At 34.7% G+C, this 15461-nt stretch overlaps 1 protein-coding gene across 1 annotated transcript in view; it reads left to right on the top strand.

Annotated features, from left to right (window-relative positions):
* Ndufaf2 (NADH:ubiquinone oxidoreductase complex assembly factor 2) overlaps nucleotides 1–15461 on the top strand; it is a 172573-nt gene that overhangs the window by 142199 nt on the left and 14913 nt on the right. The window contains exon 3 of the mRNA XM_005319592.4: nucleotides 459–499. Within this exon, the coding sequence (XP_005319649.1) occupies nucleotides 459–499 (41 nt within the window). The remainder of the gene's footprint in view (nucleotides 1–458; nucleotides 500–15461) is intronic.

Below are 15461 nucleotides of genomic sequence, written 5' to 3'. Positions count from 1 at the left end.
GAAGAGAAATCTTTGTAATAGAAACTTTTCCAAGTCTCTTCTTCGATCATTTGAAAACTAATTCAAATTTCTAGAATAATATAATTTTGATATTGCCTTGAAGTTTAGTATATTATTATTTGGCCTGTATTCCATAAATACACTAAATTGAATTCAGGTGATAATGAGGTATGATTTTTAAAAATGTGAAACTGTCCTTTCTTGATCTTCCCTTCACAGTTGTATTTGTTTCATGAGACACAAATCACCACCTGATATTTTATGTTTTGTGTTTATTTTTTGAACAATCTTCACCTAGTATATATGCCTCAGAAGAAGAGGGACTTCCATTTGCTCTTTCCCTGCTGTATCCCTAATTTTATAACAATATATAATAGGTGCTCAAAAAATACTTCTCATGTATGAGTGAATAAAATGTGTAAAGTACGAGAACTAACATTTAAATATTTTTTTTCTAGCTTGGATAAGACGAACAAGAAAAGTTCCACCTACAATGGAGGTAAGAATACCCCAGGAAAATATTCAAATAATGTGTTTATAAGTCCATATTTCCAAACTGGAGGTTTATATTCTCAAGTATATATGAAGCCTCAGAAAAAAAAAATGTGTAATGCATCTTCCCAGAGTATTCATTTTGCTCCATAGAAAATAATTTAAAATAGTTTATAATAACAAATATTTATACAATGTATTTAGCTAATATTGTTAATAAAATTTAGGATAAGATGAATGTACATTTTATGGAATATAACAAAATTCTCATAAATTTTAAAAATGAAATAGTAAAAATTTAAAGCAATATAAAAACATTTTATAGGAAGTTTGGACTTTCATCAAGTTATTTTCCCTGGACCCTGTGAGTTCTCCGCTGATAGGCATGTTTCAACTGAAAAATTTGGGAAACACTGAATCTCCATGTCTCATCCAAATCATGCCTTTATATTGTCCTTAATTTTATATATTGAACTCTTATCATAAATCTTTAAGACTTCTTTTAACATTTTTTAGTTGCTGATGGACCATTATTTTATTTGTTTATTTATATACAGTGCTAAGAATCAAACCAGTGCCTCAGTGTGCAAGGCAAGTGCTATACCACTGAGCCCCAGCCCCAGCCCATTGAACTCTATCATAAAGCCAAAGAAATTTCAAAACATACAGCTAGCATGTGACGCATAATACTCAACTTAATAGTTGAGTTGTATTTCATTTAAAACTTTAAAAATATAGTTTGGTGGTAAAAAAAATAATAAAAAGCATAAAATTCTATGTTGTGTACTTTTCAAAAACATGAGTTTTTCATTATTTTTATTTTGAAACAATAACATTAAGAGTTCTAAAGTTATTTTGTAAGAAATAAATGTTATTTCATAAAATTAGTGTCCAAGTTTGTTAGTATGACTTTCTACCTAGAGACATTCCCCTTTGTCTACTAAGACTCCCCTCCTCCACTCTCCTCACCCTTCCCTCACACCTGGAAACCCTAATGACAACATAAATGGACTTTAGCAGGCCGGGGTATTAGAGTGGCGACTTGGTGAGTGATGACTCATTACTTGGCATTTCTGCCCTTACATGCTCATTGTTATGGTTTAGATATTAGGTATTCCCCAAAAGCTCAGAGGTGAAATGGGTTATGAGAACCTTAACCCAATCAGTGAACTAATCCCAGTGGGATTAACTGAGTGAAAATTGATGGTGGATAGGGTGTGGCTGGAGGAGGTGGATCACTGGGGACATGCCTTTGATGTTCTGTATTTTGTATCTGGCAAGTGGAGTCTTTGTCTACTTTCTGATCTTCATGTGAGCTGCTTCCCTTTACCACACTCTTCCATCATGATGTTCAACCTCATCTTGAGCCCGAAGGAAGGAAACTGGCTATCTGTAGACTGAAACCCTCTGAAACCATGAGTCCCCAAATAAACTTTAACTCTTCTAAAATTGTCTTGGTAGGTCTTCTAGCCACAGCAATGAAAAAGCTGACTAAAACACTCATTCCTCCTATATTGACCCTGTCAGTATTCATTTGGCCAGTATCTGAATGAACACATCTCTTGGCCCATTTCTAACTTTGTATGTTGCTTTTGCCTTGACCTTCTTTTCTCACATCCTTCTTTTCACTATCATTAAGCTTTGGAACCCAAGGGATTTTTGTGGACGAAGTTGATGTGATCCAAGATTCAGAAGTATCCTTAAAGGTTGACAGCAGTAGAATGGATAGAGCAGCTCTTCTGATTCCCTTTCTCTTGATCACAAGAACTATTGTTCTCAAAGTAAAAGGTGCTTCCCCTACCCCAGAACTTTGAAAACCTTTTTCCATGGAAATATTGATATGCAAAGTAACTATATATAAGCTATAATCAAGCCTCAGGTACCACCCCTGTAAATTTTAGGTAATTCCAGTACCTCAAATGAACTCCAGTCAGAACAATGAGACCAAGTCATTCCATTCATGACATTCATTGTTATCCTTCTTGATTATCCAAAATGAGCTTTCTCATGTTACCTCCCTTCTAATGTACTATTATTAATCACGTTGTTATTTAGAGGGTCAGGAGGAAGGAGAATTTCTAATTTTTTGTTAGCAAATTATCATTCACTATTAATATTTTCCTAGAAACTTTCTATACCACATAACCTCAACTAAAGTCTTCCTGTATATGAAAGACAGTCCCTTCTCTACTTGAAGTGAGTTGTGCTGACTTTCCCACACCGCACAGATTCACCTGCTCCTTGCTTTCCCCAGCTGCTTCCAAGATATTAAGAGGAAAAAAAAACTTTTAATGTAAAATAAACCATGTATACCAAAAAAAAAAAAAACTAAAAAGAAGTGAAACCATCTAATGAATTATTATAAGGCAAGTCCCACCAAGTTGAGAAAAATAATTTTGCCAGCTCCAGAACCATGTGCCTCATCCCAATCACAAGTTCTTTCTCCCCATAAAAGCAACCCTGAAACGACTTTTATAGTAATATTTCCTCACATTTTAAATAGTTTTATTGCACAGAAGTACACTATATGTACTTGACCATTTTTTGAAAACTCCCTACTTATTTTAAATTTCTTTTAGTTTATAGTTTCTGCTTCCATTTCTTTTATATCCTTACAAATTATATGTTGAAAAATTCAGCCCATTTGTCCTATAGAGTTTGCCAAAGTCTGATTATTGATCTTATGTTCTTGGAACAACTCAACATGTTCCTGAGTCATCTTTCTTCCAGAAGTATCACAACAGAGATAGTCTAATCCAGAAGCTAGATATTCCTGTTTGTTATTTTTGTTAAGAATGTAGGAAATATTTGGTAAGACATCATGTCTGGTTGTCTCTTTGTGATCTTAGCAATTGTCTATGTTTAATTCTTATATTTAATCATTGGGAAAAAAACTCTTATTCTTGTAAACCTATTAAAACTGGTTAGTTTTCAAAATCATTTGAGAGTTCTATTCTTTCTCAAATTTCTAACCCCAGATTAACTTCCACCCATGTTACCTGTACACTGTGGCTAAAAGTTAGTAGCCATTATAATAAGGAGCATCAAAAGAATATATTCCTAGTAATAGTTTTACAAACAGTAAAGGGAAACCTGCAATATTTGAACTCTGCCTGCTTTGTTTTTAATATACATACTACATAAAAGGAGAAGAAGAAATTCAAGAAACTAATAGTGAATAGAGTTTGTGCTAATATTCTAAGGAAAGGTTGGGGTAATTGAGTAGACCACACATCATGTGCTTGTTTATTTGACCATATTCTCAAATATGGACTCAATTTTGACCAAGTCCACGATGATTTGGCTCATAAAGATGTGATCATAGGTACTAAAATGCATGTGAATTTCAGATGGTTGCTAGAATTCCAATATGCTGATTTAAAGAAAGAACTGAAACTGGTAAAGAGAAAAGCATAGTAGATTGCTTAGGGAGTATTAAATTAGAGTAAGGAGAATTACCTGGCATAGTGGTGAACACCTGTAATCCCAGCTACTCAGGAAGCTGAGGCAGGAAGATTGCCAGTTCAAAGCCAGCCTCTGAAACTTAGAGCAACACCTAAGCAACTAAGTGAGACCCTGTCTCAAAATTTTAAAAAGGCTGGAATGTAGCTTAGTGGAAAAGCAACCCTGGATTCAATCCCCAGTACCTCACCCCCATTCCCCAAAAAAAGAAAGGAAGGAAGAAAGTGAAGTAAAAAGTTTAATCATATCATGCTCACCATGCCGGTTGAAACAATCTCACATCAGAGATAGTTTAACCCATAGTGGTGGAAATAGCATTGGCTACACTTCCAGAAATCTCTCTTCATACTAGGAATAGCTAGATGTGAAATGGAATAGAAAGAAATACCAGGTGCTTGTTTAAGGCTTCTGCTCCCAGGGACATTGTTTTTATGGATTATCAGCATTTGTCTCTGGTTCTCCTTTTTTCTTTGCTTCCCCATTCTGACTGACTTTTTTTTTTTCCACTACGATAGTAGTTATATTATGGTCAAATGCTGCCAGCCCTGCAGCTATTCTCTTAGTTTACTCTTTTCATATCTCTGCTGTAGTCTATAATATGTCAGTCTTGCAATTTAACATTCAGAGAGGAATCTTTTTCTGAATTGTAAGGGTTATTTCAGTGTTGTCACCAAGTAACTGACATTTATTGAGTTCTCTGTGCTCCGTATTATTAGGCTTATTTTAGTTTGTAAGTTACAGGATTAAAATGTCTTAAGACTGATATTATGTATGTGTAAAATTCTGCTTTCCTACTGACTTAAATTACAAAGATGGAATGTATGTTCTCGTGGAAAAAACGGGCCCTATACCTCCACCCAAAACCTCACAATATCATTTTTAGGAATGCAGTGGAAACTGATCAGAAAATTGCAGCATGTTCATATCCTGGGATATAACATTATTCATTTAAAATGAATAAAGTGAGCCGGGTGCACTGGCACATGCCTGTAATCCCAGCAGCTGGGGAGGCTGAGGCAGGAGTTCAAAGCCAGCCTCGGCAACTTAGAGAGGATCTAAGCAACTCAGTGAGACCCTGTCTCTAAATAAAATAGAAAATAGGGCTGGGGTGTGGCTCAGTGGTGGAATACCCCTGAGTTCAAGCTCTGGTGTACCACCCCCACAAAAAAAAAAAAATGAATGAACTGGTGGGGATGTCACTCATTTGGTAGAGTGCTTGCCTAGTATTAGCAAGGACCTGGGTTCAATCCCCAGCACCACCAAAAAAAAAGAATGAACTACAGCTGTGTGTATCAATGTGGTTAAATCTCAGAAACATGTTATTGAGGGGGAAAAAAGTAAATTACAGAAGATTTCATACTGTATACCATTTATTTATAAAGTTTCAAAGTGGAGAAAGAATAGTGGCCTTCAAATAAAGAATGGCGATTTAAACACATGAGTTTAATTTCTCAAGTTGAATGAAAATGACAAGAAAGAGATTTATTTTGAAAAGATCTGAACCTACAAGGTCAAAAAGAAAAATCAAAGAGGTAAAAAGAGCACTAATGTTTTAGATGCTAGAAAGTAGGTGGACAAATGTTAACCACTTTAACAAAACTGAACATAATGAATCCTAATCTGGCAGAAAAGAAAGCCTAGAAGTAACCCAGATTAAGCCACCAGAACCTCAAAATGCTCAGCAACTGGCAGTGCCAGGAAACTCCAAAAGTAATGTTGAATTGCTGTTAAAATACATGTCTTGGTCAAAAACTTTAGAGGCACTTACATGCCAACCAATAAATGTAGAAATAATAATAGAGTTGGAAAATCACCATTTTCCCCCTTAAAGCAGTTATTGATTCAGTGAAAATCAGCATTTACTAAAACCAGTAGTTCATATTCTTTGGAGTAACAGACTATTCATCACAAAGCATCTCCCTATACATTACATATTAATTACAAAGGGGGAAAAGAGACCTTTCTAGTAGACAAATCTGGCAGCTGTCATCTTAATCATGTAGTCAAAAGTTTTACCAAGTAGGGCAGTGTTGACAGTTTAGGTGCCAACTTGTTTGAGACACTGAGAATAAGAAATCATTCATGTAGTATTCTCCTCCGCCAAAAAAAAAAAAAATGCAAAACCCTAATCTAATTATGAGGAACAGCCAGAAAAACCTAAGTTTGGAGACATTCCATAAAATTCCAGACCTGTCACATCAGTGTCATAAACAACTTAAGACCAAGAGGCATGACAATTAAATGTAACATGTAATCCCAGAATGGGGAAAAAACTTTGCTATAAAGAACAATATAGGGATAATTGGTGAAGTTTGAATATGAACCATATATTAAATAAAAACATTATATCAATGCTAAATCTCCTGGAGAAAAATAAAGATTTTATTAAATTCCCTTTGTGATAGCATGCAACAAGGCAACTGTCTCTAATCTAAAAGCAATTGAAAACTATGTTTTTTCTTGGGGAATAGAAATCAGTCCCGACTTTGCAGTACTGTTTTCATGACAAATCTGAGAGAAGAGTATTGCTCTGAAGTAGAGGGATTAATTAACACATACATACTGAAAATGAGACCTTCAGATTTTTCCCTACAACAGGCTATTATGCCCCAGGTCAATGTATTAGTTACTCTGATCAGCCAAGAAGGACTTAAAACCTCAATTATATTACAGTGAAACAGTTGACAAGCCTCATCTGTGGCAAGAGAATTGTCCAAAATCTGAGGAAAGTATCTAAAATGAAAGATCAAAACCCACAAAAATATACCCAAAGTACTATACAGATTCAATGCAATTCCAATTAAAATCCCAATGTCATTCCTTATATAAATAGAAAAAGCAATCATGAAATTCATTAGGAAAAATAAGAGACCCAGAATAGCCAAAGCAATTCTTAGCAATAAGAGTAAAGCAGGAGGCATCACAATACCAGACCTTAAACTATATTGCAAAGCTATGGTAACAAAAACAGCATGGTATTGGCACCAAAATAGACACCAGTGGTAGAGAATAGAAGACAGAGAGAAAAACCCACATAAATACACTTAGATATCTCATACTAGACAAAGGAGCCAAAAACATACATTGAAGAAAAGACAGCCTCTCCAACAAATGGTGCTGGGAGAACTGGAAATTCATATGCAGCAAATAAAACTAAAACCCTATCTCTTACCATGCACAAAACTCAAAGTGGATCAAGGACCTAGGAATTAGACCAGAGACCCTGCACCTAATAGAGGAAAGAGTAGGTCCAAATCTTCATGACATTGGATTAGACCCTGACTTTAGAAAAAAAGTATAATAGAAATGAAATATTTAATGGATGGGTTAGAAGCTTATACTGAAGGAATTTCCTATAAGGTAGGGCAGAAAGACAGAGATGGAAAACGGGAATGAAAAGAAAATTAGAAGACCAACAACACTGGAAGCTAGAAGATAATGCAGTGAAAAGTCCTTCTGCATTTAGCTCAGTAGTGAGTGCTGGAGTAGAATTCTATACCCAATGATACCATCTAAGCTTGAGTGTGGAATGAACACATTTCTACAAGTACAGTCTCATAGAATTATTTCCTACAACCTTTGCTTGGGAAGTTAAAAAAGAAAAAGGAAGAAATGAGATCTAAGAAAGAAAACTTGAGCTTAGGCAAAGGGTACTAGAGTACCAGGGCAACCAGACCAGAGGGCATGGGAAAGAAGTGTCTTTGAGAGATTTTTTTCCCCAAAAAATGAAATTAAATACAAAGTATTTAGTTAATACTCTATTAATTAATAGAGTAGTATTATTAATAACCTAATAAATCCAAAAATATAAAATGGGGCTGAATTATAGGTAGGTACATAGAAAATAAACAAAATTAATTTATTAACTCCAAGAAAAAATTGACTAGGAAAAAGAAAAATAATCCTAGTGTGCTGTGTGGCTCACTTGTTTATCGTGTTTACTCATAATAACATAATTATTGAAATTGGTCTATAACTACATTGGAAGTATTATAAAACAAGAAGAATTGGGTAAATTCTTATTTCCAATAGTAAGAAATTAATATGCAATGCTTAAAACTGAAAAATAAAGTAATAGTGTAAGGATATTATTTATCTATTACAGAATGTTCAAGAGCAGAGCTTACCTTATAAACATCAGTTAAATGCTAGAGATGTAACTCAGTGGTAGAGTGCTTGCCTAGCATGTATGCATGAAGCCCTGGATTCTACCCCACCGCCTCAAATAAGCATCAGGTAAAAAAATATAAAGTAGTTGCTTTGGGGACGGTGACAGGATTTTTTAATAACAAGCCTTGTATGGTCCTACAAGCTATACAAATATGTAACTTTGATTTTTTCAAAGGAAAGAATTTTTTAAAACATAGCCAATACTATTAGATGAGGGGTGTCAAACTTTTTCAGTAAAACGCTAGATAGTAAATATTTTGGATTTTGTCAGCTAAATGGTCTCTATGACAACTATTCAACTCTGCCATTCTGGTGTGAAAGCAGTTATAGTCAGTATGTGAGTAAGAGTATCTGGGTCCAGTAAAATTTTATTTACAAAAACAGAGGGCAAATGAATGCTAGGTTGAGAACCCTGCTACTGATAGGTGGTTTTCAAGCAGGGTACCTGTATAACTGATTACACAAAGACTTCCTGTAGATATACAGGTATGAGTAGCATTAAAGAAATCAATTTCCATGTTCTCTTTCCATATGCAGTCTTTATGAAAAATTATCTGCCCTAGAACCTTCTGGTCTTCCAGTTCTCATTTCTGACTTTCAAAATTATCTATCTCCCACTTCTCAAAAGAAAAGCTTATCCCTGTCCATACTAAATATTACTATGATGCCTTGTCATGGAGTTAAAAATCTCCTGGGCACCAAAGAGACTATTGGAGACTGAACTCACCTGAGGAAGAGTCCCTTAAAAACAAAGCAGAGAAAGCCTCAATTAAAATTCTTAGAGGGGCAACACATTATTTCATCTAGGCCACAAACTCATGGCAAGGCTCCATGACTTAGAACTTATCTGTCTACCTAGCCATCCATTCATTAATTTAGAATCAAAATTCACAAGTGAGAAAATTGTCACTGAGCTGCATAATAACACATTTATTTGAATTTTAAAATTAAGTCAGGTTTTTTCTGACAGAGTAAGTCAGATTTGGATGATTGGTTTTGACAATGACGACTACTCTGCCAATTAAGTTATATGGTTATATTTTTATAAATTGAATAAACTAAACTGAAGCTCCAAGGCTTCAACAAAATAGATATAGATAGATACTTAAAGCATCTATTCAATATAAAATAAACTAGAAATGCATCCTTTGGCATTATTTGTGTCAACTGAAGTATACAATATGTTATATAGTTTTTCAAAAGTCTTAGGAAATAAGAGCACAAAAATGAAGAAAACCACTGCTGTTGTTGCCTATGGATACACAGAACTATAGTAAAAGTATTAAACAGCATGAAAAATGATAGTTAATAAACTAGGGCAGTTATTACCTCTGAGGAAGGAGAATGTTGGGAGAAGGGGTTCTCAGAGGACTTTATCCATAGAGTTTAATTTCTTAAATTGAATGGTGGGTACAAAGGTATATATTATTAGCTATATTTATCCTTACACAATAAATAGTCTTTTTTAAAAAGCAATCATATATTTTAAGGATTCATGTTGGGTCCCTAATTGAAAAATAAGATATTCAGAATGAAGTGAAGAATGAGATACTTGAAATTTGAAATGATATATCAAAGCACTTAAGGAATTATCCTAGCCAGTGTGCACAAAAACAAATCAGTGTGGCTTAATTTCTGGGATTCTTTTTAGAAGTCATAGTGCTTAATTAGGTTTATTATTTGTTCAGTTGCTTATCATCAAATACCTAGCACATGCTTAACAGCTAACATAATTTCTTTGTAGACTTCTATTGTACATGCCAACCTGTCCTAGATAGATTTGATGAACACTATTAAATTATATTTATATTCTGTTTAAAGTATCATTTTTCTATCTATGAATCTAAAATAGTCTTATACTTTAAAGTTGCAGGGAAAAAATATTCATATATTGCCTTCAGAAACTGGATCTTATTGCAAGTACCAGGAACATCATTTAATAGAGTCATTCTGAGATACAGAGCTGGAAAGGGGTACACGCTTAGCTTGCCTAGCAGCCATATTTATTACCTTCTGGTATTTCCACCTCCTCAAGAAAGTCAACATAGTTGAAAGATTTACTACCAACCACAAAGGAATGTCTTTGGTGCCCAGTTTTACGGTGGTTGTCTCTAATCAAAAGTGCCTAACGCTTTGCAATGTATACCTGCCATTTGAACTGTTGAGCACTTTTGTGACTGTCTGACATGGCCAGTTCTATGACCTTACTTGATTTTTTTCCTTTGTTTTATTAAAATGTTAATATAACAATAGCTTAATGTTTCCAAAATAGACTTAACACATTGCCCCAAGTCCCATGGCTGGTTCCACAATTCTTTATTTTAACAAGTTAATTTACCCATGCATTTATTAGTACATAATTGTCATTGTGATACACTTACTCTTTTCAGTTCTGCTCTTTTCACTCAACTGTAGTAATAATGAATAAAAACAGTGCTTGGCACAAGAAGAAATGTGATCAGTTAACAAATATATGAAAAAAATGTTTAACATCTCTAGCGATTAGAAAAATCCAAATTAAAACTATACTGAGATTTCATCTCACTACCAATTAGCGAGAATATAAGTAACAATAAATGTTGACAAAGATGTAGGGAAATGGTATCCTCATACATTGCTGGTGGGAGTGCAAATTGGTGCAACCACTATGGAAACAGTATAGAGATTCCTCAGAAAACTTGGAATGGAACCACAATTTGGCCCAGTTATCCTACTCCTCACCATATACCTAAAGGACTTAAAATCAGCATATGTTGATGTGGCCACATCAATTTTTATGGCAGATAAATTCACAGTAGCTAAGCTATGGAACCAAACTAGATGCCCTTTAGCAGATGAATGGACAAAGAAAATGTGGTATAAATACACAATGGGATATTACTCAGCCTTAAAGAAGAATCGAATTATGGCATTTGCCAGTAAATGGATGGAATTGGAGAGTATCATGGTAAGTGAAATAAGCCTATCCCAAAAAAACAAAGAACAAATGTTCTCTCTGATATGTGGATGCTACACACAATAAAGGGGTGAAGTTGGGGGAATAGAAGTTCACTGGATTAGGCAGAGAAGAATGAAGGTAAGGGAGGGGAAATGGGAATAGGAAAGACAGTAGAATGAATCGGACATAACTTTCTTATGTTCATATATGAACATACCACCAGTGAAACTCCACATTGTGTTCAAACACTGCAATAGGAAGTTATACTCCATGCATGTACAATATGTCAAAATACACTCTACTACCATGTACATATAAAAAGAACAAATTTGAAAAATGTTTGGAACATAATAACACTTAAAAGGTTTTTAAGTGTTTTATCTATAAACTTTTATCTATAACTTTCTTTGGCATTGACTTGATTTCTAGCTCTGTGAAAACTAAGAGAATATAAAATTTTTAGAAAAACATGTAAGAAGTGAAAGTGAGTCACTGGAGTGTTTTGAGTTCTTAAGAGTCTATATTCTTAACCAATAAGCTACTCATTCACTAAGACAAGTCTCATTTAGGTGTTAAAACTGGGCTTTGATCCAGAGGAGAAAAGGCTAAGAGTTAAAAGTGAGGTTAGGGCTTTTTAAATTTTTTATGTACACTTTTTTTTTTTTTAGCCAGGGCACTTTACCACTGAGCTACATACCCAGCCCTTTTATTCATTTATTTAGTTTTGAAAAAACTTTCTAGTTCCAGGCATTGAACCCAGGGATGCTTAACCACTGAGCCATATCCCAAGCCCTTTTCTATTTTATTATTTTGAGACAGGCTCTTGCTAAGTTGCTTAGGGCCTTGCTAAGTTACCAAGACTGACCTTGAACTTGCAATCCTCTGCCTCAGCCTCTGAGTTGCTAGGATCACAGATGAGTTCGACCATACCCAACTTAAAGTGCACTTTTCTCAGTTATCTCACCACATTTTTGTGTTTTTTTCTTAACCTCTCCATATTTTACAGTTTTTTAATGCAACTAATCACTTGTATGTGATTTCATTTTTTAATAGTGAAAATAATGCTATTTAAGAAAATCATATTGATTTGTATTGATTGTATACCCTGTAGAATACCAAGCCATATTTAATTGCCTCTGATTTTATTTTATCTTTAGGCATTGCCTGATTTTATTCTCAAATATTTATCATAATAGTGATAAAACACTATACTCTTTAGCTAAGATATGGTGTTCCTATAGTGATAAGAATTTAGGCATTTTTTTATTTTCTGACTATTTGGGGGCATGGGGTACCAAGACTGAACTCAGGGACACTTAACCTCTTAAACCAACCCTATTTTGTATTTATTTAGAGTCAGCTCTCATTGAGCTTAGTGCCTTCGCTTTTGCTGAGGCTGACTTTGAACTTGCAATCCTCCTGTCTCAGCCTTCTGAGCCACTGAGATTACAGACAGGCATGTGCCACTGCACCCGGTCCTGACATACATTTGTTCATTGTATCTTGTATGTTCTCAGTTTCCTTCTCAAATATCATATTCTGGCACTGGGACTATAGCTCAATAGTAGTGCCCTTCCTAGCAGTACTTCAATCACAGCACTGCCACACACACACACACACACACACACACACACACACACACATACGAATGAGAGAGAGAGATCATATTCTGGTGTCACTGTAATGCATTTCTTTATCTGTATTCTAAAACATGAATAAATGGATGTGTTATTGAGAGCAGGATTTTTCCATCAGTGTGATTCATTAGTAGGTTATGAAATCAAATTAGTGGGTTACAGTTTTTTCTTTTAAAAAAAAATTTTTGTAGTTATAGATAAACACAATACCTTTATTTTATTTATTTATTTTATGTGGTGCTGAGGATCGAACCCAGTGCCTCACATGTGCTAGGCACATGCTCTGCCACTGAGCCACAACCTCAGGCCACTGTTTTTTCTTTTTAATAAAGTAAAATATGTAATATGTAAGAGAAAATATAAACCTACAAATGTTTACTAAGAATATGTGTTACATGAACATGTTTATGTAACTAGTTGTGTAAAATGTAATGGCAGAATAGGTGAGATCATGTACCAGATATTTGGTCAAATACTATTCTAGATTTTGCTGCAAAAGTATTTTTTAGATGAGATTAACATTGAAATTACCTTGTATTTTATGTGGGTGGGCCTCGCCTAATCTGTTGAAGGCTTTAAGGGAAGAATCCTTGAGGAAGACAAAATTCCACCTGCAGATTGTTTTTATTTATTTATTTTGTGTGTGTGTGGTGCTGGGGATTGAACCCAGGGTCTTGTGCATGCGAGGCAAGCACTTTACCAACTGAGCTATATCCCCAACCCCCTGCAGATTGTTTTTAGACTCAAAATGCAACATCAGGTCTTCCCCAGGTCTCTAGCCTTTCATCTGAAGACCTTGGTGTACTCACTAAGGCTCACAGTCCAAAATGTTTAAAAATTACTAATTTTGAGAGTAATTTTTTAATCTAGTGAATCCATATAAATAAAGTTCTTAGCCAAACTCTAGCTCAAAATAAGTATTAAATAAGTGATAGCTGCTTTTATTTTTACTATCATTTCCACTTGTCCACAAGAATTCTAATTTGATGTGAAGTTGTTCATAAATAATTTTAAGTTCATTTGAACCGTTTTTAATTAATCTACATTTGAGAATAATGTTATATTATTTAGAATGTTTGCTTTGCAGAAATTACTGTGAAATTTTATTCTATTTTTTTTTCTTCATATTGTATAACCTAAGAGTTGCCTCTGTTGTCTTTTCATAGTATTCAGGACAATTAAACATATTTGAGTTTTTTAAATGTAATATATTTATTAAAAATGTTTTTCTATAATTCAGGATGATTTAAATTTTCTATCCTAATGGAAAAAAATACAAGGTTATAGGAGCTCCGTATCAGATGCCTCTTGTGCCCTCCCTCACCTGCCTCTTCTGCCTTCTCCGCCGGTCTTGCTGCAGCAACCAACTGCTGACAGGAATAACCTCACCACAGCTGTACTGAGTATACTTCACTTTCCTCTCTTAACACTGTAGCACATGATGTCTGAGGGAAAGGACGTGGAGTATGAGAGGGTTAACATGCCATCTTGACCAACGAGGGAAAGGAATTACTGGACGAAAACTCCCTTTCTGCCAGGCACAGTTGCACATGCCTATAATCTCAACTAGTCAGGACTAAGGCAAGAGGATTCCAAATTCAATTTAGTTACACGATTTAGTGACACACTCAGCAACTTAACAAGACCCTATCTCAAAATTTAAAAAAAAAAAAAAATGGACTGGGGATGCAGCTCAGTGGTAGAACACCCCTGGGTTCAATCCCCAGTACCACAAATAAACCCTGAAAGCTTCCTTTCTGTCCCTTGGGCAAACAGTTCAGAGACTTTTAACATGACTCCTCAGAAAGTCCCAGGGCCCAGAGCAGTGACCAGCTCTAAAGCACATATTTATTTTGACTTTCATTCCTTCTCTGTTTCCCTCTCCCCATTTTGTTTTGCTTGAGATCACTTATTCACCCAAAATTATCTTTAGCAGACATAAACTGAAAATGTAAATGGACAGTACCAGGTAATTAAATTAAACGTGCCAACTAACTTTGTAATCTGAAGGTATTTTTATTTGTAATCTGAAGGCAGAAAATGAAATATTTCTTAGGAATATTCTTAAGATTATATTTGTGTTATCAGCTGTGTATAAAAATTTTGTAACCAAAATCCTCTTAGTGGAATGAACTTCTGGGATGTCATATATAATTTGCCCAGACACTGGAGAGATCCTGATATTAATTCTTCAGGAACAAGCATGGTTTGGCCTAACAGTTTACGTGTAGTTTACCTCATTTAGGAGCACTGATTTTCTTTCCTACTAAATATGTAATTCAATACCACAGATTATAAGTAACTTTTACTTCTATTTCTTGCTTTAAAGACCATTGGATTTTGAATGGTCAGGAATTTTGAGTCTTCAAATTCCTGGTTAGGAAGGTATGAGTATGATCCAGTGAAAAAAATTCCACTCCCAAGAACGTGGTTAATCTGTTTGGGGGCCAGGATAATTTGAATCAGTTGTTTATTCTGTTTTCTTTATTATTAGCAGACTTTACAATTTGGAAGTTTCTTAAACAGGAAACAACAATTATCATATTTACTGCTGTTTTATTTGTGTCTCTATTTTAAGACAATTATAAGACAATTATAATTTTATATGTGTGTGAGTCTCTAAATAAAACATTAAAGGGGTTGGGAATGTGGCTCAGTAGTTAAGTGTCCCTGTGTTCAATCCCTGGTACCCCCCCAAAAAAAAAATCTAAGTACATTATCTCTCATTGATAATCGCTGCTAGCTAATAAATCCTTGGAGGC

This window comes from Ictidomys tridecemlineatus, chromosome 1 (genome assembly GCF_052094955.1).
Source record: "Ictidomys tridecemlineatus isolate mIctTri1 chromosome 1, mIctTri1.hap1, whole genome shotgun sequence".
Classification (NCBI taxonomy): Eukaryota; Metazoa; Chordata; class Mammalia; order Rodentia; family Sciuridae; genus Ictidomys; species Ictidomys tridecemlineatus.
Note: the sequence above shows the minus strand (reverse complement) of the source record. Positions and strands in the feature narration are given on the sequence as shown.